Below are 24,698 nucleotides of genomic sequence, written 5' to 3'. Positions count from 1 at the left end.
GAAGGGAATGTAATATTATTAAGAAATTATGAAAACAATAAATTCTTAATGTATAGAAATTAGAAAACATATATAAACAATAAAGAAGTTTTAAATCACCCATATTGTACCTAAGAGTCAAACACTGTTAACAATATATTCTCCAAATTTCAAATGCATGTAAGTATATTTTTACAAAAGAAAAATGAGACTAGTCTCTTTATGTTTGCTATATTATGAACATCTACATCGTTCAGTATTCTTCTAAAACTTTTCTAAAATCGACATTTTTATAATACTAAAGTAATACATAATTATTATACAAAGATATATTAACAATGGAGAATTGCAAAAATTGGGAATGTGAAAACTTCTGATATGCTCTACCCATAAGCAAAAACCCTAAAGTAATCCAAGCTAAATATTTTATTTAACTAATTGCAATTTTCAAAAAGACAAACACTTATGGTTTGTCCCCATAAAAGGATCATAATATATGTACTATCCTGCAGATGCGTTTTATCCTCTGAAGAACATTTACCTTTCCTTATTTATACTGACAATCTTTCATTGTTATATACTGTTATGTTGAATGGATGTTCCATAATTTACCAAAGTATTCATCTATCATTGTACATTTAGGTTTTTCTTTTTTATTACAAAAGCCTCTGTGGTTAATATTAAGAAAACTTTCACCAAATAAATTGTTGGAATATAATTGCTGGGTCAAAGAGAATGAAAAATTTAAACTGGATCCAGGTTGCCTTCTAAAAATCCTCTTTAACTTAAATCCTCTACAATTAAACCTCCCACAGCTGCATAAAAACAACATTTTAAAGTGTGCTCTTTTTTAAATTTGTGAACTATGCCAAGTATGATAATTGCATTATCTCATAATTTTATATTCTCAAATGTCCCACTGTCACCATTTATTTTTCGAAGGAAACATGTAGTTCACTCATTTGCACCTTCACTTCATCCCCTTACCCACTAGAGGTTGCTATGTAACGATCCCACGCAGGTATTAGCATTTTTATCTAACTCTGCCTTATTGGCTACGCCTGTACAAAGGCTGTCTTAATTCCTTCTGAACTACAAAGGCCTTACCCACTCCACACACAACCGCTCTCTCCACAAACCTAAGATATTAAGTGACCAATGCTTTTGTCAATTCCGTGGCCCCCGCCTCTCCAGCAATGTCTCGGCTTCTACCTTTTTTAATCTTCCCAAGCAGCCGGGGGTCTAAGCCCTTTTCTGCCATAGGGACACCTGCCTTCTTCCAAGATGGCCGCGCCCATGGCGCTCCAGAGTAACGAATCAGCTCTAAAGTGCACGAAGGGCGCCGCCATCTTTCTTTGTTCCTCAGCCGGCTGAACGCGCCATGTTGGCCTTGGATAGGCATCGGTCTCTGAAATCTAACGCAGTTAGCACAGCATTGTTGACCATCCCTCGCAACCGGCAGGTATTGATAAAAGCATTGAGAGGGCCAGGAATGATTTCGATGTCTTCCTACAGCCGTTACGGCCCCCGCCCGTCGGAAACGCCGAGGTGGGCGTGGCCACGTGACGTCATAGAGCAGAGCGCGCGGTCGGAATTCGGAAATCCGGCAGCGCTCCAAGGTCCTTGCCAGATGCCCTGGTCCCAGCCGGTTCAGGAGGGCATCCGAATAGCAGGTGGGCTCAGCCTTTTGTTGCTGCCAGTGGTGTCTGGAGGGGTTTGGGATCAGGTGAGTCGGGTTGTGAGCTTGGATTCACGGCCTGTTGGGTCTGTGAAACGTGAGCGCGTGTGAAGGACCTTAATTGGGATTTTATTTAGAATCATTCCCAGAGACGTCTGGACGTTAGTGATGGGGCCTTTGGCAGTCAGTGATTAAGAGTCTGAAGAAATCATCGACCGAAAAGTCCGACTCTGTCAGAGTTTGGAGTCCACTTGGATCACTTTGCCTGTGGGACCCAGGAGTTGAGAGCTGTGGTGGAAAGTTTGTATCGGTGAACGCGGTGTCTTGTCCGGGTTCGCGATTTAACCTGGGACTCAGTGTTAGAGAGGCCCGGGTTAGGGAGATGTCCCTGTTGGTTTCTTGGGCATGTTTGGAGTTTAGACTGGCATTTAAAATAGGACTCAGTCATAGAGACACCTGGTGGGGGCTCTCAGTATTTGAGGAGGTTCAGGGTCAAACCTTGAACGCCAGAAACAGACTTGAAGGCTGCATTTCCCCAGTTCATCCAAGTACGATTCACTCCTTCTAGTCTGTCCTCACGGACCTTACTAACAACTTTGTCTCCCCACATCACCACTCTTCTCGCTGTCCTCACAAAATTCAATGTGGTTCGGAGTGATCTAGTGCTAAGTTTACTATTTTTAATGAAATTTAATGTAGTTTTCGTTCTTCTTGTCTCCAAGTTTACTATACTTCTTTTGGATATTTCCGTTTAGGGTCGTTCTTACTCAAGTAAAAGCATTTCCTTTACTCTATATTCTGTTCCGCAGTGAGAACTTTTTTCTTAACGCTAGGTTTTTTTTTTACATTTGGGATAATCTGTATAAACATAAAGACAGTTGATTGTATCACTTAATTTCTCCGATCTCAACATATTTGCATTTGAGATATTTATACTTTTTAAAAATAGTTTCAGGGACTTCCCTGGCGGCGCAGTGGTTAAGAATCCGCCTGCCAACGCAGGGAACATGGGTTCAAGCCCTGGTCCGGGAAGATCCCACATGCCGCAGAGCAACTAACCCCCAGCGCCACAACTACTGAGCCTGTGCTCTAGAGCCAGAGAGCTGCAACTACTGAGCCCGCATGCCACAACTACTGAAGCCCGGGTGCCTAGAGCCCGTGCTCTGCAACAAGAGAACCCATTGCAATGAGAAGCCCTCGCACCACACCCTTCTCGCTGCAACTAGAAAGTCCGCGCTGCAACGAAAACCCAATACAGCCAAAACTAAATAAATAAATTAATTAAAAAAAAATAAAAATAGTTTCAATAGTATCAACACAGGTTGGTGAACCAGTGGCATGGTGTCTGGAATCAAATGTATTCATTAATGTAAGTAGTATTGACATACAATATTTTAAAGTATTCAGTTATAATTTCAGTAACCCATTTTGACTTTCTGATTACTATCTGATTCTACCACTCCACTTAAAAATTTATGGTACCTTTTTTGTTTTGTCCCAGAGATTTCTGGCTACCTTTATTTCTTGGTAAACTCTTTTCCTTGACCTTTTTTTGCAATTTCAGTTGGTGGGTTTTTTTGTTTTGTTTTTTTTGTACTGTAGAAAAGGAAGTCTTTTTTAAATTTATTTATTTTTGTCTGTGTTGGGTCTTCGTTGCTGAGAGTGGGCTTTCTCTAGTTGCGGCGAGTGGGGGCCACTCTTTGTTGCCGTGCGCCGGCTTCTCATTGCGGTGGCTTCTCCTGTTGCAGAGCACGGGCTCTAGGCACGTGGGCTTCAGTAGTTGTGGCACACGGGCTCAGTAGTTGTGGCTCACGGGCTTAGTTGCTCCTCGACATGTGGTATCTTCCCAGACCAGGGCTCGAACCCGTGTCCCCTGCATTGGCAGGCAGACCCCCAACCACTGCGCCACCAGGGAGGTCCCGAAAAGGAAGTCTTTTTTGTTGTAGTTTTATTTACTATAAAATTCACCAAGTATAAGCATACATTTCAGTAATTTTAACTGAGTTTCTAGGGTTGTACAACCATCAGCACAATCCAACTTTAAAACATTTCCATCACCCCAGAAAGTTGTCTTGATCCTCTGTGCACTCAGTTTCCACCCCTACCCAGAGCCACACACAACCACTGATCATCTTCCTGCCTCTATTGATTTGCAATTTCTGGACATTTCATAGAAACAGAATAATAAAATATGTAGTCTTCTGGGGCTGTCTTTTTTTCATTTAACATAATATATTTGAGGTCTATCTATATTATAAGTATCAGTAAGTTTTCCTTTTTTTTCCCCCAAGTGATTTATTGAGGCAAAATTGACAGACAATAAGCTGCGCATATTTAAATCGTACAGATTAGTAAGTTTGACATACATACTCATGAAACTATCACCACAATGAAGATAGTGAACATACCCATCACCTAAGAAGTTTCTTTGTGTCCCTTTTTAATCCATCCCTCTTATATTCCCCACACCTCCCCAAGCAACCACAAATCTATTTTTCATTACTATAGGTTAGTTTATAGTTCTTAAAAGTTTTATGTGAATGGAATCATACAGTGTACACTCATTTTTATTCTGACTTGTTTCACTCAACATTAATATTTTGAGATTCATCCTTGTGTGTATCCATAGTTTCTTTTTATTGCTTTGTATTCCATTGTAGGAACATTAGTTCGTTCTATAGAGTTTATTAATTCACCTTTTTAAAAAAATTATTTATTTATTTATTTGGCTGCACCTGGTCTTAGTTGTGGCATGCGGGATCTTTGTTGCCGTATGTGGGATCTTCGTTGCAGCATACGGGGTATTTAGTTGTGGCATGTGGGATCTAGTTCCCCAACCAGGGATCAAACCCAGGCCCCCTGCAATGGGAGTGCAGAATCTCAACCACTGGACCACCAGGAAAGTCTCTAATTCACCTGTTGGTGGGTAGTTGTGTTTCCAGTTTTTAGCGCTTACGAATAAAGCTTCTGTGAACACTCATGTTCAAGTCTATAGTTACATGTGTCTTCTTTCTCCTGCATAAATCACCAGTAGTTGAGTGGCTAAATCATGTGGTAGGTGTATGTTTAACTTTTAAAGAAACTGCTAAACTGCTCCCCAAAGTGGTTGTACTTTATTTATATCTAGGAGAAGCAGATGGATGGCTGTTGGGTGGCTCCACATTTTGTATCGTCTTTCTTTTTTTTAAAAATTAATTAATTAATTAATGGCTGTGTTGAGTCTTCATTGCTACTCGCGGGCTTTCTATAGTTGCGGCAAGTGGGGGCCACTCTTCACTGCGGTGCGCGGGCTTTTCATTGCGGTGGCTTCTCTTGTTGCGGAGCATGGGCTCTAGGCGCTTGGGCTTCAGTAGTTGTGGCACGCGGGCTCAGTAGTTGTGGCACATGGGCCTAGTTGCTCCACAGCATGTGGGATCTTCCCAGACCAGGGCTCGAACCCATGTCCCCTGCATTGGCAGGTGGATTCTTAACTGCTGCGCCACCAGGGAAGTCCCAGGAGTATATCTAGTTTTGTAAGAAAGTGCCAAATTGTCTTCCAGAGTAGCTGTACCATCAGCAATAAATTAGAGTTCCTGTTGCTTCATATCCTCTTCAGCATTTGGTGTAGTCATTGTTTTGAATTTTGGTTATTCTAATAGGTGGGTGATGGTATCTCATTGTTTTTTTAATTTGTTATTTCCTAATTACATATGATGTAATTTCCTAATTACACCATGTTTTCATTTGCTTATTTGCTATCTGTATATCTTCTTTGGTAAGGTGTCAGTTCAGGTCTTTTGCCCATTTTTCAACTGGGTTGTGTTTTCTTATTGTTGAGTTTTTAAGAGTTCTTTGTATATTTTGGATAACAGTCCTTTATCAGATGTGTCTTTTGCAAATATTTTCTCCCAGCCTGTGGCTTGTCTTCTCAATTTCTTGAGGTAGTTTATATTTTTAGTTATTACATTTAAATTTATTATCCATTTTAATTTAATTGGAAATGGATATTCAGTTGTTCCAGTGTATTTGTTGGAAATACCATCTTTTCCCTCATTGCTTTGTCTTGCACCTTTGTTGAAAATCAGCTAACCATACTTGCATTTATTTCTCAATTCTCAATTCTGTTACACTGACTTATGTATCTATCATTATGTCAATAAGCACCTATTTTATTACTATGGGTTTAAAATAATTTTTTTTTCAATTTATTTTTATTTATTTATGGCTGTGTTGGGTCTTCGTTTCTGTGCGAGGGCTTTCTCTAGTTGTGGCAAGCGGGGGCCACTCTTCATCGCGGTGCGTGGGCCTCTCACTATCGCGGCCTCTCTTGTTGCGGAGCACAGGCTCCAGACGCGCAGGCTCAGTAATTGCGGCTCATGGGCCCAGTTGCTCCGCGGCATGTGGGATCTTCCCAGACCAGGGCACGAACCCGTGTCCCCTGCATTGGCAGGCAGATTCTCAACCACTGCGCCACCAGGGAAGCCCTAAAATAAATTTTGAAATAGATTAGTATAAGCACTCACCAACTTTATAATTCTATTTTACAATTGGTCTAGCTAATCTAGATTCTTTATCTTTTAATGCAAATTTTAGTATCAGCTTCTCCATATTTATAAAATTCCTGGTGTACCTTTGATAGTGATTGCATTGAATCTGGGGAGAATTGCCATCACCATACTGAATCTTCCAATCTACAGGCTTGGAGCGTCTCTCTATTTATTTATATCTCTTTAAATTTGTCTCAGAAATGTTTTACAGTTTTCTATATACAAGTCTTGCATTAGTTTTAATTTATTCTTAAGTATTTTTTTTCTTTTTGATGCTATTGTGTGTGGAATTGCTTCCTTAATTTCCTTATTGGCTGGATCATTGCTAGTATAGAGATATGCAATTTACCTTAATATATTGTTACTGTATCCTGTAACCTTGCTAAACTTATTTACTAGTTCTAATACATTTTTTTGCATGTATTTCTTAGGATTTTCTATATACAAAATCATATTGTCTATGAATAAGAACAGTTGCACTCTGTATTTCCAATACAGATACCTTTACGTTTTTCAAATGTATTTATTTGTTTATTACCTATTGAACTGGCTGGAACCTTTAGTATAGTAATGGTTAAAACGGGTTAAGGCAGCTATCCTTGCATTGTTCTCAATTCTAGGAGAAAAACATTCAGAATTTTACCATTAAGTATGATGTTGGTTTTGGTTTTTCATAGCTGCCCTTTATTTGTTTGAGTAACTTCCTTTCTGTTTCTAGTTTTTTGAAAGTTTTAATCATGAGTGGGTATTAAATGTGATCACATACCTTTTCTGTATCCTTTGAGAAGAACATGTGGGTTTTGTCCTTTATTGTATTAATTTGGAGTAGTACATTACTTTATTTTCCCATGATAAACCAACCTGGCATTCCTGGGATAAATCCCCCTTAGTTGTTGTCTATAATCCTTTTTGTATTATGCTGCATATGTTTTGCTAATACATTGTTAACAATTTTTCACCTATATTCATGAAGGAGATTGGTCTATAGTTTTTTTTTTTCTGTGATGTCTTTGTCTTGCTTTGGTATCTTAGCAATCCTGGCTTTATACAGTGAAGCCAGTTGAGAGTAGGCTTTTTTTGTGTGTGATGATTTTTTTTTTTTAAGGAACTCCTTTATTTATTTATTTATTTAATTATTTATTTATTTGTGGCTGTGTTGGGTCTTCGTTTCTGTGCAAGGGCTTTCTCTAGTTGCGGCAAGTGGGAACCACTCTTCATCGCAATGCGCGGGCCTCTCACTGTCGCGGCCTTTCTTGTTGCAGAGCACAGGCTCCAGACGCGCAGGCTCAGTAGTTGTGGCTCACAGGCCTAGTTGCTACACGGCATGTGGGATCTTCCCAGACCAGGGCTCGAACCCATGTCCCCTGCATTGGCAGGCAGATTCTCAACCACTGTGCCACCAGGGAAGCCCCTGTGTGTGATGATTTTTAATTACTAATTCAATTTCTTTACTTGTTACATAGGTATTCAAAGTTTTAAAAATATCTTATTGCAGTTTTGTTTCTTTCTAGGCATTTGTCCATTTCATCTAAGCCATATATATATACACACACAACATTTTATACAAGTTTTAAAGGTTACACTCCATTTACAGTTATTACAAAATATTGACTATATTCCCCATGTCGTATACCTTGTAACCTACCTTTGCTTTATACCCTAGTATATGGTCTTTCCTGGAGAATGTTCCATGTACTTTTGAAAAAATATATATTTTGTTGCTGTTGAGTGTAGTGTTAAATAAATGTCACTTAAGTTGATTGATTATATTGTTCAAGTCTGCTGTATCCTTGCTGGTTTTGTTTTTGTTTTTGTTTTATCATTATTGCCAACCAGGGAGAGCTCACCTAACTCTTAGTGTCCAGCGTTTTTACTGGGGCCCAGTGAACATAGACATGATTGGTTGAACTTAGTCTCCAGCCACTCTAGAGGTCAAGCTGATACCATGTGGTCCAAGGCCCCTCACCATAAATTACATCATTAGTGTAGACTATCTTGTATGGCCCAAGCCTCCCAGGTAAGCAAAGCCGTTCTTATCAGGTGGGGCATTCCAAGGGCTTATAGGTTCCCTCTCAGGAACTGAGGGCAAAGCCAAACCTCTGTTGGGCAAGATTAATCCTTTAGTATACAAAGAGAAATAAGACAATCTTAATGATTTGCTTAGTACGGTGGTCTTCAAAGTGAGGTGTGGGGACTTCCCTGGCAGCCCAGTGGTTGGGACTTTGCCGTCCAATGAGGGGGGTGCGGGTTTGATCCCTGGTTGGGGAGCTAGGATCCCACATACCTCGTGGCCAAAAAACCAAAACGTAAAAACAGAAGCAGGGACTTCCCTGGTGGTGCAGTGGTTAAGAATCTGCCTGCCAATGCAGAGGACACGGGTTCGATCCCTGGTCCAGGAAGATCCTACATGCCACAGAGCAACTAAGCCTGTGTGCCACAACCAGTGAGCCTGTGCTCTAGAGCCCGTGAGCCACAACTACTGAGCCCGCACGCCCAGAGCCCATGCTCTGCAACAAGAGAAGCCACCGCAATGAGAAGCCCACACACTGCAACAAAGAGTAGCCCCCGCTCACCGCAACTAGAGAAAGCCCGTGCGCAGCAACAAAGACCCAACGCAGCCAAAAATAAATAAATAAATAAATTTATTTAGAAAAAAAAGAAGAAGCAATATTGTAAAAAATTCAATAAAGACTTTAAAGAAAATGGTCTACATAAAAAAAACTTTATAAAAAAAATACTTAAAAAAAAAAACTGCGGTGTGTGTACCTACTGAGCATATACTTTTGAAGTGGTACCTGGGCACACATACTTTTTAAAGGCACAATGTCCAGCTCCTTGGAAACTTCCATGTGGCCTCTTCTGTAAACTTGATCTGCTTGAGCTTTCACCCGAGGCATCATGTTCTGCTGATTCTGCTTTCCCTCCTTCCCTTTAATAGTCATGCCATTTCCTCTTCACAAAAGAATGGCATACATTTCACACATTCAGAACCTTGTTTTATTGCCCCAGAGTATGAAAGCCTCTGGGGCACCAAATAAAGGAACAGTTGGAAATAGTGGGGTCCCTTATTTAAGGATAAGTGACAGCATCTGGGCCCAGAGGGAATGTACACTCAAAGTCAATTTGCTCTTCAGCCCACAGGTCCTGGCTCCCCAGGAGAAAGAGTGATCAAGTGAAGGAATGAGGGGAGAAAGAGGAGATTCTTGGAGTTGGATATCATCATTTCTGAGGACATCTTTAACTGGACACCAAAATTTCTGTCTCTAAGAATTACATGGCAGATGCAGAAGAAACAAAAGACAGAATCCATGTTACTCACTATTTCCTGAGCGTAGAAGAAGATGATCAAGGTCCAGGTGATTTTTGGTTTGTTAGATCTTTCTTTTGCTGTCTAATGATTTGTGGTGACCTGAAAAAAAATCAGTTCAACTAAAAGAAGTATAAATTGGGGATAATGGGGTTCTGGGGAGAAATTAACTTAGACTCTGAATTCAAAATCAGGACAAAGTGGGATCAGGAATATATCGTTCATAGGGGTCACATCAAGTGACTAATATTGGAAGATAATGTGTGACTGTGGTGGACCCTGTGGGTTACATCAGCTGTCACTTTGCATTTTCTCTGGCAGACGTCACAACCAGAGAAACACGAAAAGCTCTGTGGTATGTGTTGACTATGAGGAAAAAGCAGACCAGCTCCTTGAGGGATTCAGTGGTTTATGTCACTTAGGTGAATGGAATGATACTCCTAACAACGTCGATAACTCTTAGGGGCTCCCCACTAGCCAGAGTACCACTGGCCTGGTACCAGTTGAGCATCTAAAAGAAAGATGAGTGCAATTGACTGAAGAACATTACCTATATAGCTATATAAAATTCCATGAGTTTATAGTCATACTCAAAAATGCCAGTTACAAGGTAAATAAGTACTAGGGATGTAATGTACAACATATGACTATAGCTAACACTGCTATATGATATATAGGAAAGTTGTTAAGAGTAAATCCTAAGAGTTCTCATCACAGGGAGAAAATCTTTTTCCTTTTTTTCTTTTCTTTTTGTTGTATCTATATGAGAGAAGATGGATGTTAGTTGAACCTATTGTGGTAGTCATTTTGCAATATATGTAAATCATACCATCATGCTATACATCTAAAACTTATACAGTGATATATGTCAATTATTTCTCAATAAAACTGGAATAAAAAACCATTGGAGTTTGATAGAAATCAAATATTTGACCTTTGAAATGATGAAGTAACATAATCAAACCTATGTTTTGGGGAACAGTGGTGGAGATTCACTCTTAGTTTAAGAAATAGATTCAGTGTGAAATAATTCAAGCTTCACAGATAACAGATCAATACTCCTTGACCATGAATTACACTCATATATGAACCACCTCTGCAGGGTGAGCCGCCATTGTCATTTTCATGACATCCTCCAGCCTGTTTTCAGTGTACTGGAATTCTTTTTTTTTTTTTTTTTTTTTTTTTTTTTTATTCACACACACACACACTGTATTTTATTTTTACAAGACATAAATAGACTGACACCAAGCATTGTACATGGATGACCACAACAAAAGCAACAATGATTGCAATTACCAAACATGAAACACACTCATACTATGTCATAATATTGACATTCAGTCCAGTAATCCTCCACTGTAACAGCTCCTTTACTTTGCAGTGAAAATTGATTTGTATATTCTTTGCCTCTGAGTCCTTGTGGGATTTTTTTTTTTTTTTAAATTCAGACAGAAAGTCACAAAAATTATACTCATCCTCATCAGTTCACTCAGTCCCATGTAATTAATTTTTTTTTCATCTTGATCTTTTGTTAGCACTTTTATGAGTTCATCAGTTTTTCATTAGAGTTCTGAGAATGCTTATTCATTCAGTTCAGCAGTACAGTCAGTTACCAGAAACCTGTACTTGTCAGAGTCTTTTCCATGAATTTCTTGAAGATGAAACCCTTTTATAGGAACACATTTGCAAAATCATCAGAGTACACCCAGGACTGTCTGTAAATGACAAAAGACTTAAAAATGACCACGGTTAAAGATTTGATGAAAGTTCATAATAATGCAGTTGACAAGAAAATTAGTTATTTCTGAGATATACATTTTAAAGTAATAACTAGGATTATTACTTATAACATTATACCAGAACATATAAGATTTTTAGAAATTTCATGTAATGTCTGAAACATTTATATTAACATATTTCCATACATATTTCCATACAAATACAAATATAAGATTTTTAGAAATTTCATGTAATGTCTGAAACATTTATATTAACATATTTCCATACATATTTCCATACAAATACAAATATAAGATTTTTAGAAATTTCATGTAATGTCTGAAACATTTATATTAACATATTTCCATACAAATAACCCAATGAAAGTTTAGTATTAGTTGTTTTGTTTGTTTTTTTATACTGCAGGTTCTTATTAGGCATCAGTTTCATACACATCAGTGTATACATGTCAATCCCAATTGCCCAATCCAGCACACCACCATCCCCACCTCACCGCAGTTTTCCCCCCTTGGTGTCCATATGACCATTCTCTACATTTGTGTCTCAACTTCTGCCCTGCAAACTGGCTCATCTGTACCATTTTTCTAGGTTCCGCATACATGCATTAATATACGATATTTGTTTTTCTCTTTCTGACTTACTTCACTCTGTATGACAGTCTCTAGATCCATCCATGTCTCAACAAATGACTCAATTTCGTTCCTTTTTATGGCTGAGTAATATTCCATTGTATATATGTACCACAACTTCTTTATCCATTCGTCTGTTGATGGGCATTTAGGTTGCTTCCATGACCTGGCTATTGTAAATAGTGCTGCAATGAACATTCGGGTGCATGTGTCTTTTTGAATTACGGTTTTCTCTGGGTATATGCCCAGTAGTGGGATTGCTGGGTCATATGGTAATTCTATTTTTAGTTTTTTAAGGAACCTCCATACTGCTCTCCATAGTGGCTGTATCAATTTACATTCCCACCAACAGTGCAAGAGGGTTCCCTTTTCTCCACACCCTCTCCAGCATTTGTTGTTTGTAGATTTTTTGATGATGCCCATTCTAACAGGAGTGAGGTGATACCTCATTGTAGTTTTGATTTGCATTTCTCTAATAATTAGTGATGTTGAGCATCTTTTCATGTGCTTCGTGGCCATCTGTATGTCTTCTTTGGAGAAATGTCTATTTAGGTCTTCTGCCCATTTTTGGATTGGGGTGTTTGTTTCTTTGATATTGAGCTGAATGAGCTGTTTATATATTTTGGAGATTAATCCTTTGTCCGTTGATTCATTTGCAAATATTTTCTCCCATTCTGAGGGTTGTCTTTTCGTCTTGTTTATGGTTTCCTTTGCTGTGCAAAAGCTTTGAAGTTTCATTAGGTCCCATTTGTTTATTTTTGTTTTTATTTCCATTACTCTAGGAGGTGGATCAAAAAAGATCTTGCTGTGATTTATGTCAAAGAGTGTTCTTCCTATGTTTTCCTCTAAGAGTTTTATAGTGTCCAGTCTTATATTTAGGTCTCTAATCCATTTTGAGTTTATTTTTGTGTATGGTGTTAGGGAGTATTCTAATTTCATTCTTTTACATGTAGCTGTCCAGTTTTCCCAGCACCACTTATTGAAGAGACTGTCTTTTCTCCATTGTATATCTTTGCCTCCTTTGTCATAGATTAGTTGACCATAGGTGCGTGGGTTAATCTATGGGCTTTCTATCTTGTTCCATTGATCTATGTTTCTGTTTTTGTGCCAGTACCATACTGTCTTGATTACTGTAGCTTTGTAGTATAGTCTGAAGTCTGGGAGTCTGATTCCTCCAGCTCCATTTTTTTCCCTCAAGACTGCTTTGGCTATTCGGGGTCTTTTGTGTCTCCATACAAATTTTAAGATGATTTGTTCTAGCTCCGTAAAAAATGCCATTGGTAATTTGATAGGGATTGCATTGAATCTGTAGATTGCTTTGGGTAGTATACTCATTTTCACAATGTTGATTCTTCCAATCCAAGAACATGGTATATCTCTCCATCTGTTGGTATCATCTTTAATTTCTTTCATCAGTGTCTTATAGTTTCCTGCATACAGGTCTTTCGTCTCCCTAGGTAGGTTTATTCCTAGGTATTTTATTCTTTTTGTTGCAATGGTAAATGGGAGTGTTTCCATAATTTCTCTTTCAGATTTTTCATCATTAGTGTATAGGAATGCAAGAGATTTCTGTGCATTAATTTTGTATCCTGCAACTTTACCATATTCATTAATCAGCTCTAGCAGTTTTCTGGTGGCAGTTTTAGGATTCTCTATGTATAGTATCATGTCATCTGCAAACAGTGACAGTTTTACTTCTTCTTTTCCAATTTGTATTCCTTTTATTTCTTTTTCTTCTCTGATTGCCGTGGCTAGGACTTCCAGAACTATGTTGAATAATAGTGGTGAGAGTGGACATCCTTGTCTCGTTCCTGATCTTAGAGGAAATGCTTTCAGTTTTTCACCATTGAGAATGATGTTTGCTGTGGGTTTGTCATATATGGCCTTTATTATGTTGAGGTAGGTTCCCTCTATGCCCACTTTCTGGAGAGTTTTTATCAGAAATGGGTGTTGAATTTTGTCAAAAGCTTTTTCTGCATCTATTGAGATGATCATATGGTTTTTATTCTTCAATTTGTTAATATGGTGTATCACATTGATTGATTTGCGTATATTGAAGAATCCTTGCATCCCTGGGATAAATCCCACTTGATCGTGGTGTATGATCCTTTTAATGTGTTGCTGGATTCTGTTTGCTAGTATTTTGTTGAGGATTTTTGCATCTATATTCATCAGTGATATTGGTCTGTAATTTTCTTTTTTTGTAGTGTCTTTGTCTGGTTTTGGTATCAGGGTGATGGTGGCCTCATAGAATGAGTTTGGGAGTGTTCCTTCCTCTGCAATTTTTTGGAAGAGTTTGAGAAGGATGGGTGTTAGCTCGTCTCTAAATGTTTGATAGAATTCACCTGTGAAGCCATCTGGTCCTGGACTTTTGTTTGTTGGAAGATTTTTAATCACAGTTTCAATTTCATTACTTGTGATTGGTCTGTTCATATTTTCTGTTTCTTCCTGATTCAGTCTGGGAAGGTTATATACCTTTTTAAGAATTTGTCCATTTCTTCCAGGTTGTCCATTTTATTGGCATAAAGTTGCTTGTAGTAGTCTCTTAGGATGCTTTGTATTTCTGTGGTGTCTGTTGTAACTTCTCCTTTTTCATTTCTGATTTTATTGATTTGAGTCCTCTCCCTCTTTTTCTTGATGAGTCTGGCTAATGGCTTATCAATTTTGTTTATCTTCTCAAAGAACCAACTTTTAGTTTTATTGATCTTTGCTATTGTTTTCTTTGTTTCTATTTCATTTATTTCTGCTCTGATCTTTATGATTTCTTTCCTTCTGCTAACTTTGGGTTTTGTTTGTTCTTCTTTCTCTAGTTTCTTTAGGTGTAAGGTTAGATTGTTTACTTGAGATTTTTCTTGTTTCTTTAGGTAGGCTTGTATAGCTATAAACTTCCCTCTTAGAACCGCTTTTGCTGCATCCCATAGGTTTTGGGTCGTCGTGTTTTCATTGTCATTTGTCTCTAGGTATTTTTTGATTTCCTCTTTGATTTCTTCAGTGATCTCTTGGTTATTTAGTAACGTATTGTTTAGCCTCCATGTGTTTGTCCTTTTTACGTTTTTTTCCCTGTAATTCATTTCTAATCTCATAGCGTTGTGGTCAGAAAAGATGCTTGATATGATTTCAATTTTCTTAAATTTACTGAGGCTTGATTTGTGACCCAAGATGTGATCTATCCTGGAGAATGTTCCGTGCGCACTTGAGAAGAACGTGTAATCTGCTGTTTTTGGATGGAATGTCCTATATATATCAATTAAATCTATCTGGTCTATTGTGTCATTTAAAGCTTCTGTTTCCTTATTTATTTTCATTTTGGATGATCTGTCCATTGGTGTAAGTGAGGTGTTAAAGTCCCCCACTATTATTGTGTTACTGTCGATTTCCTCTTTTATAGCTGTTAGCAGTTGCCTTATGTATTGAGGTGCTCCTATGTTGGGTGCATATATATTTATAATTGTTATATCTTCTTCTTGGATTGATCCCTGGATCATTATGTAGTGTCCTTCCTTGTCTCTTGTAACATTCTTTATTTTAAAGTCTATTTTATCTGATATGAGTATAGCTACTCCAGCTTTCTTTTGATTTCCATTTGCATGGAATATCTTTTTCCATCCCCTCACTTTCAGTCTGTATGTGTCCCTAGGTCTAAAGTGGGTCTCTTGTAGACAGCATATATATGGGTCTTGTTTTTGTATCCATTCAGCCAGTCTATGTCTTTTGGTTGGGGCATTTAATCCATTCACGTTTAAGGTAATTATCGATATGTATGTTCCTATGACCATTTTCTTAATTGTTTTGGGTTTGTCTTTGTAGGTCCTTTTCTTCTCTTGTGTTTCCCACTTAGAGAAGTTCCTTTAGCATTTGTTGTAGAGCTGGTTTGGTGGTGCTGAATTCTCTTAGCTTTTGCTTGTCTGCAAAGCTTTTGATTTCTCCATCAAATCTAAATGAGATCCTTGCCGGGTAGAGTAATCTTGGTTGTAGGTTCTTCCCTTTCATCACTTTAAGTATATCATGCCACTCCCTTCTGGCTTGCAGAGTTTCTGCTGAGAAATCAGCTGTTAACCTTATGGGAGTTCCTTTGTATGTTATTTGTCGTTTTTCCCTTGCTGCTTTCAATAATTTTTCTTTGTCTTTAATTTTTGCCACTTTGATTACTATGTGTCTCGGCGTGTTTCTCCTTGGGTTTATTCTGTATGGGACTCTCTGCGCTTCCTGGACTTGGGTGGCTATTTCCTTTCCCATGTTAGGGAAGTTTTCGACTATAATCTCTTCAAATATTTTCTCTGGTCCTTTCTCTCTCTCTTCTCCTTCTGGGACCCCTATAATGCGAATGTTGTTGCGTTTAATGTTGTCCCAGAGGTCTCTTAGGCTGTCTTCATTTCTTTTCATTCTTTTTTCTTTAGTCTGTTCTGCAGCAGTGAATTCCACCATTCTGTCTTCCAGGTCACTTATCCGTTCTTCTGCCTCAGTTATTCTGCTATTGATTCCTTCTAGTGTAGTTTTCATTTCAGTTATTGTATTGGTGATCTCTGTTTGTTTGTTCTTTAATTCTTCTAGGTCTTTGTTAATCATTTCTTGCATCTTCTCAATCTTTGCCTCCATTCTTATTCCGAGGTCCTGGATCATCTTCACTATCATTATTCTGAATTCTTTTTCTGGAAGGTTGCCTATCTCCACTTCATTTAGTTGTTTTTCTGGGGTTTTTTCTTGTTCCTTCATCTGGTGCATAGCCCTCTGCCTTTTCATCTTCTCTATCTTTCTGTAACTGTGGTTTTTGGTCCACAGGCTGCAGGATCGTAGTTTTTCTTGCTTCTGTTGTCTGCCCTCTGGTGGTTGAGGCTATCTAAGAGGCTTGATGGGAGGCTCTGGTGGTGGGTAGAGCTGACTGTTGCTGTGGCGGTCAGAGCTCAGTAAAACCTTAATCCACTTGACTGTTGATGGGTGGGGCTGGGTTCCCTCCCTGTTGCTGTGGTGGTCAGAGCTCAGTAAAACCTTAATCCACTTGACTGTTGATGGGTGGGGCTGGGTTCCCTCCCTGTTGGTTGTTTTGCCTGAGGCAACCCAACACTGGAGCCTACCGGTGCTCTTTGGTGGGGTCAATGGCAGACTCTGGGAGGGCTCACGCCAAGGAGAACTTCCCAGAGCCTCTGCTGCCAGTGTCCTTATCCCCACGGTGAAACAGAGCCACCACTCGCCTCTGCAGGAGACCCCCCAACACCAGCAGGTAGGTCCGGTTCAGTCTCCCCCAGGGTCACTGCTCCTTCCCCTGGGTCCCGATGCACACATTACTTTGTGTGTGCCCTCCAAGAGTGGGGTCTCTGTTTCCCCCAGTCCTGTCAAAGTCCTGCAATCAATTCCCTCTAGGCTTCAAAGTCTGATTCTCTAGGAATTCCTCCTCCCGTTGCCGGACCCCCAGGTTGGGAAGCCTGACGTGGGGCTCAGAACCTTCACTCCAGTGGGTGGAATTCTGTGGTATAAGTGTTCGCCAGTCTGTGAGTCACCCACCCAGCAGTTATGGGATTTGATTTTACTCTGATTGTGCCCCTCCTACCGTCTCACTGTGGCTTCTCCTCTGTCCTTGGACGCGGGGTATCCTCCTTGGTGAAGTCCAGGGTCTTCCTGTCAATGATTGTCCAGCAGCCAGTGGTGATTCTGGTGCTCTCGCAAGAGGGAGTGAGAGCACGTCCTTCTACTCCGCCATCTTGGTTAATCTCAGTGTACTGGAATTCTTTACATTTTGGTGTCTACAGGCCAGCTTTCTTCTTTTTTACGTGATGCAATGAACACCAAATGATATATGTGTGATAATTCAATAATTCACGTATTGATGAATATTTAGATATTCTTGTTATTACAAACCATGTGACATTAAACATTCTTGTTAATGGCTTTTTGTGAAATTGTATCTGTACTGCTTCAGAGTGGCTACAGTTTCCACAATCCCTTCCTCAGGTTTGATAATTTGCTCAAAAACTCACAGAACTCAGGAAAGCACTTTTCTTAATTTACAGATTTATTTACTTACATTTACATGATACGACTCAGGAACAGTCAAATGGAAGAGACGCATAGAGCAAGGTATGGGGGTGTGTCACCCTTCCAGTACCTCACTGTGTTCACCAACTTGGAAACTTGCCAAACCTGTGGTTTTGGGGTTTTTTTGAAGGTTTCATTACTTAGGCATGATTGATTAAATCATTGGCCATTGGTGATTGAACTCAGTCTCCAGCCCCTCTCCCCTCTCTGGAAGTTTCATCACATGGTTTGTTCCTCTAGCAACCAGCCCCCATCCCGAAGCTGTCTGGGTGCCCTCCCCCTACCTGTCATGTTATTAGCATACAAAAAACACTTATCGGTGTGGAGATTCTAAGTGTTTTAGGAGGTAGGGTACCAGGAACCAGGGACAAAGACCAAATGTTTATTTTTGTATCATATAATTGCTGAGTACTTTGTTTCAACGTCTATCGTGTGGCTGCAATCAAGGTGTAAGCCCTAGGATGGGGTCTGATCTGAAGGCTCAAGTGAGGAAGGATGCACTTCTAAGCTCACTTACATGGTTGTTGGCAGAATTCATTTCCAGAACTCAAATGAGATCCTTAGTTTCTACCTGTCTGCTCATGTAAGACCACTGAGTTCCTTGTCACGTGGGCCCCCCTAACATGCCATGTTGTTTCATCAAAGTCATCAAAGGACAGATTCTGTTAGCAAGCTGGAAATCATATATAGCCTAATTTAAAAGGGGTATCTCATCACCTTTGCTCTATTCTTTTTTTTTTTTTAGAAACAATTCAGCCCATGCTCAAGGGAAGGGTACCTCACAGGGGCATAAATACCTAGTATGTAATAAGGAATTTGGCTGACTTTTGTCTCTGATTCCTGGGAGGTAACCTCTAAACCCTTGGAATTACCCATGTGATAAGAGTGTCTTTGTTTTTCATCTTGGACCACTGGGACCACACTTTATAGTTTATGCTATGAGGTGACTCATGTGGGCCCTAGATGATTTGTGCTCATGAGATAACTCAAGATGAGGGCTGTCCATGCCAAAAAGACCAACCATGTGATTAGAGGCTTGTGGCTTTCAGCCATATGTAACCAGTCTAGCCTCCAGGAAGGGGGAAGGACCTGTGTTCAGCCATGTGGTCAGTGATTCAATAAATCATGCATATATAATGAAGCTTCAATAAAAACTCTGGACACTGAAGTTCAGGTGAGCTTCCTTGGTTGGCAGTACTCCTGAGGACTGTCACACAATGTGGCTGGGAGAAGATAATGCTGTCCAGGACTCCATGATGAGAGTCATGTGTTTCAGTACCGAGTGGCCTTCATGTCTGACCTTTCTGGCACAAAAATCAGAACTTTGAAGATAATATTCCATTTTTTTTCTGAGTTCTATTGTTTCTGTTGTAGGTAATCTGTCTTTTGTCTCTGGATGCTTTTATAGTTTCTCTTCATATTTTGTGTATTATAGTTTTAGTCTGATGTGCCTATATATAGACTTCGTGCTTGGAATTTGTTGGGATTCCTGAGTCTGAAGTTCAGAGTGTTTAATCAGTCTTGAAATGTTCACCTTTAGATCTTTGGATACTGCTTCTCCATTACTATATTTTCTTTTTGTTTTTGTTTTCAAATCTTCCTAATCAACTTTAATGGTCTTTTTTTTTTTTTTGCTGTGGACGTATCTTGTATAGTTTCTGGGGTTTTTTACATTTATTGAAAACACTGTTGTAAATTCTGGATGTAGAGGCTGTTCATGGTTGATTCTCATATTGGCTGTGAAGTTTCATGGTAATGTAGGAATACTTTATTTATCCTGATGTCATTTGCATATTTTTAGTATGCAAATGGAAATAGGTGCTAAAATATATAGATAGAAAGATAGGATTTTGCTTCTACTGAAATGTATTTGAGAAAAGTATATAGATGCAGGCTATACAGTGAAAATTAGAACAACTTTTCTCATGCTTCTTCCATATTGATAAAAAGAATTCCCATCATATTAAACTGGACTCTGTTATTACAGGAATTGCTGACACTGGAGGATGTGGCTGTGGAGTTCAACTGGGAGGAGTGGCAGCTCCTGGATCCTGCTCAGAAAGACTTATACCGGGATGTGATGTTGGAGAACTTTAACAATTTGGTGTCATTGGGTAAGGACAGCTCCCTGTGTCACTTAGAGGTGCCCAGTCACTGGCCTTTTCTCCATCACCTGATGAAAGCTTTGCAGTCACTGTGGTCTTCCAAAGAGTTAGATTTTCAGTCCCCTCTCTGGCCCCAAACAAAAGGGTATAATCTCCTGTATGCTGAAGGAGAACTTTTACTTTGCATACAAGAAATTTTGTCTCTAAAATGCAGTATTTTCCCATCTTGACATACTGTACCCCAGTCCCTGTATCTAAGTCTTCTATCATTTCTCACGAACAGGGTATCAAGCTACCAAATCAGATACACTCTCCAAGTTGGAACATGGAAAAGAACCATGCATAACAGAAAACGAAATCCAGAATAGAACCCGTCCAGGTGAGTGAGAGAGAACCAGCAAGGGGAGTGGTCAGGGAGGTCATATTCTAGTCATTAAGAGAAGGAGTCCCAGCTGTGAGGGTGACTGAGGCCCCCACAACAGCTGCTCCACATAGTCATCTCCCCAGATGAGCACTCTTTCTTTGTGGGTATTTAGCTTTAAATATATTCCTTGTCTCTTCTTGGATCTGATATTTATTTCCTCTTACATCTTTATAATTTTGTACTGGGATCATATGGTAGACAATAAAGATCCAGTCCCCCCACTATATCATCTTTTAAGCACTTTCATTCCATACCACTCTTGTGAAATAATTTATCATTTCCTTTTTTTCCTAGGAATTGGGAAAGTTGACAGTCATCTGCCAGAGCACTCTCAAGACCAAAGATTTCCAAAGAGCCTGCAACAATGCAGTGAACAGAATGCATTTAGAAAGAGTATTCATCTGAGCAAAACACGTTTAGCCCTAATACAAAATCATACATTTGACTTATGTAGAAAAGCTTGGAAATCAAGCTTAAGTTTAGTTAACCAAAAGAGAAGATATGAAATAAAGAACCCTGTGGAGTTTAATGGAGATAAGAAATTCTTTCTACATGGTGATTGTGAACAGTTGTATTCTGGAATTGAATTTCCTGAAAGTATAAAACACATCATTGCTAAGTTCCAAGTCCTTAAGCATCAGAGGACTCACAAAATAGAGAAATCCCAGGCCTGCACTGAAAGTGAGAAAACATGCATCGGGAAATCTCAGCTTATTTCTCATGAGAGCATTCATATAGGAGACAAACTCCATCGGTGTGATCTGTGTGAGAAATCCTTCTCCAGAAATGTCACGTTCACTAAACATCAGAAAACTCAAACACAAGACAAACCCCATTTAACCAGTGAATGCAGAAAAGTCTCTACTGTGAAGAGCAGTCCCACTGTACATCAGCAAACCCAAACAGGAGAGAAATCCTATATATGCAGTGAGTGTGGAAAAGGCTTCACAGTGAGGCGCTATCTGATTGCACATCAGCGAACTCACAGTGGAGAGAAACCTTATGTGTGCAGTGAATGTGGGAAAGGCTTCACCGTGAAGAGCAATCTCATTGTGCACCAGCGCACTCACACAGGGGAGAAACCCTATGTATGCAGCGAGTGTGCGAAAGGCTTCACTATGAAGCGCTATCTTGTTGTGCACCAGCGAACTCATACTGGAGAGAAACCATATTTGTGCAGTGAATGTGGGAAAGGCTTCACCGTGAAGAGTAATCTCATCGTACATCAGCGATCTCATACAGGGGAGAAATCTTACATATGCAGTGAATGTGGGAAAGGCTTCACTGTGAAACGCACTCTCATTATACATCAGCGAACTCACACGGGAGAGAAATCTTACCTATGTAACGAATGCGGAAAAGGCTTCACCACAAAGCGCACTCTTGTTATACATCAGCGAACTCACACAGGAGAGAAACCCTATGAATGCAGTGAGTGTGGAAAAGCCTTCAGCCAGAAGATATGCCTCATACAACATGAGAGGTGTCATACAGGAAAGACGCCCTTTGTATGTACTGAGTGTGGAAAATCCTATTCCCACAAGTATGGTCTCATTACCCATCAGAGAATTCACACAGGAGAGAAACCCTATGAGTGCAATGAATGCGGAAAAGCCTTCACCACGAAGTCAGTACTCAATGTACATCAAAGAACTCACACAGGAGAAAGACCATATGGATGCAGTGATTGTGAGAAAGCCTTCTCCCACTTGTCAAACCTTGTTAAACATAAGAAAATGCACATAAGAGAAATGAGTAGATTCGGTCAAGTTGGAAATTCCTTTAACAGAGAGGCACAGCTCATTACTTACGATTGAACAAGAGCCCCGTTAATGCAGTGACTGGGGAAATGCCTTCTGTGGCAGCTAAGACTTTGTTTAAACACCAGTGTTTCTAGCAGAGCAGAACGTAATCATGGTACTGCCTGTTATCAGATGTGTGCCCTGAGGAGATGAAAGGATTTGTGCAGGAGATAAACCTGGTGAATATATTGAATGTGGTAGTGCCTTTGGTGATCCTTACCTCACATTTTCTGTCAATGAAAACATGTTGGAAAAACTCTGATACACTCATTGTGGAGATGCCTTGGGCGAAACTTTCTGACTTCATTATATGTCTGAAAAGTATATACCCTGTATTCTCCGACAAATTCTGTGAATGCAGAGACTAGGAAAGTCTTCAGTGGGAAGACAGACTTTATTATCAGGGATCTTCATTGATCATCAGTGAGCTCATTGTTCATAGAAATATGATTTTTTTAAAAAAAAGGAAATGTGATGACCACGGGAATGTCTTTCCCCCAGAAAGAAGACCTCAATGAGTGTCAGAGTTCACACTGGAGAAAAACTTTTAAGAGGATAGTGTATATGGCAGAATTTCAGTGATACATTCTGCCTCATCATTTGTCAGGAAATCATATAGAAATTAAAACCTTTATGAACATGCTAAAGGTAGAGCATCTTTAGTCAAATATCAGAGGATTTAAAAAGGAACGAAGTCCTGTGCAAGTGATAAATGTTTGAGTGCTTTTTGTTACAACTCTAACCTCATCATATATCAGATAATGCACCTGAATCTCCTTTCTGGTTGCCTTGTCAGTAATTCCATAGTTTTAAAAAGAAGTCTGCTTTTCTCATCACTGATTTTTATTGTTATATACGATGCAAGAGTGTTCTAGGCTTACCCTCATATGTGATTAGCTCTTACTTTTCTTCGGCTATAAACATAATTGTAAATTTAACATACTGAACTTTAAAAGGAAACTGAATATGAACATGTACTTGCACTTGCTTAACTCAGTTTATAAATATGACCAAATATTTTACAAAACCACCTTCAAAGTTTTTATAAAATTTATAATTTGAAATCATTTTAACTTATAAGAAAATGCAAAAGTAGTCCAGATTCCCTAGTATCCTTTCTGCACCTTCTTCCAGTAAAAACATTTTATGTAACCATATTTTATTATCGAACCCAGGAAAATGACATTGGTAGTATACTGTTAACGTCTAATCTTTGGAATTTAGATTTCACTAGATTTTACATGAATTTTTTAATCATTTTTTTTGTAATTCTAAGGTGTTTTATTACATATATAGATTTCATTGTAACCGTCATCCCCAGGACGTACAACTGTTTAATCAACACAGACACCCTCATGCTACCTTTTTATGCTCACATCCTCTATCCAAACCTACCTCTGGCAACCACTTGTCTGTTTTCCATCAATATAATTTTGTCATTTATGAATGTTATCAAAATAATTTTTATAACTGGATTTTATATAAATAAGTTGTATTTATTTATACAAATTTACAATTTCTTATTAATGAGGGACATGTAAGCTTTTTGGTTTTTTTGCCCCTCAGCAAATTGCTCTTAAGACTTATTTGAGTTGTATTGTTTTATTTTTATTAGTGAGTAGTATACATACTGGATGTATTAGTTTGTTTATCCATTCACTCTTCAAAGAAGTTTGTATTGTTTCCTGGTTTCAACTGTTATAGGGAAAGATGCTGTAAATCGGCATCCAGGGTTTTGTGTGAACATAAATTTTCATTCCTCTATAATAAATATTCAGGTATGTGCTTATTAGGACATATGGTAAGTTGTGTTTAGCTTTAAAAGAAACTACCAAACTCTCTTCCAGAGTGGCTATACCATTCGACATTCTCACCAGCAGTGTATGAAATCCACTTGTTCCACATCCTCTCCAGCATTTGGTATTTTCAGTATATTTTATTTTAGCCACTCTACTAGCAATAGATGAGAGATTCAATTGCTCTTCATCCTCACCAGCACTTGGTATTGTCCTAGCTTACATTACTCATTCTATTAGGTTTGTGGTCATATCTGATCTTGAGCTTAACCTGCATTTCCCTCATGGCTAACAACCCTGTTATTGTTGTTGTTATTATCATTATCATCATCATTTTTGGACTTACTTATAACTGGAAATTTGTACCTTTTGACCACCTTCACCATTTCCACCCTCCCACCCCCTTCCAGCCTCTGGCAACCACAATCTGTTCTTTATTATCTACAAGTTTGGGGGGTTTTGGATTCTACAAATAAGAGAGATCATACAATATTCGTCTTTCTCGGCCTGATGTATTTCACTTAGCAAAATGCCCTCAATGTCGCAAATGGCAAGATTTCCTTCTTTTTATGGTTAGATAATATTCCATTGCATAAACACCACGTTTTCTCTATCCATTCATCTGTCAATAGACATTTAGGCTGTTTCCATGTCATGGCTCTTGTAAATAGTGCTGCTG

The 24,698-nt window shown here is 39.0% G+C and overlaps 1 protein-coding gene across 1 annotated transcript; it reads left to right on the top strand.

Moving 5' to 3' along the window:
- Positions 1-1,393: 1,393 nt before the first annotated feature.
- Positions 1,394-24,327, top strand: LOC118885091 (zinc finger protein 614-like). Its single transcript, XM_036833444.1, is given in 6 exon segments — positions 1,394-1,705; positions 9,318-9,539; positions 19,880-20,006; positions 20,281-20,376; positions 20,716-22,174; positions 22,176-24,327. Coding segments are annotated over 5 exon segments (1,776 nt in total). The 5' UTR covers positions 1,394-1,705; positions 9,318-9,524; the 3' UTR covers positions 22,255-24,327.
- The last annotated feature ends 371 nt before the right edge of the window (positions 24,328-24,698 follow it).

The sequence above is a fragment of the Balaenoptera musculus genome, chromosome 19, assembly GCF_009873245.2.
Source record: "Balaenoptera musculus isolate JJ_BM4_2016_0621 chromosome 19, mBalMus1.pri.v3, whole genome shotgun sequence".
Lineage (NCBI taxonomy): Eukaryota > Metazoa > Chordata > Mammalia > Artiodactyla > Balaenopteridae > Balaenoptera > Balaenoptera musculus.
Note: the sequence above shows the minus strand (reverse complement) of the source record. Positions and strands in the feature narration are given on the sequence as shown.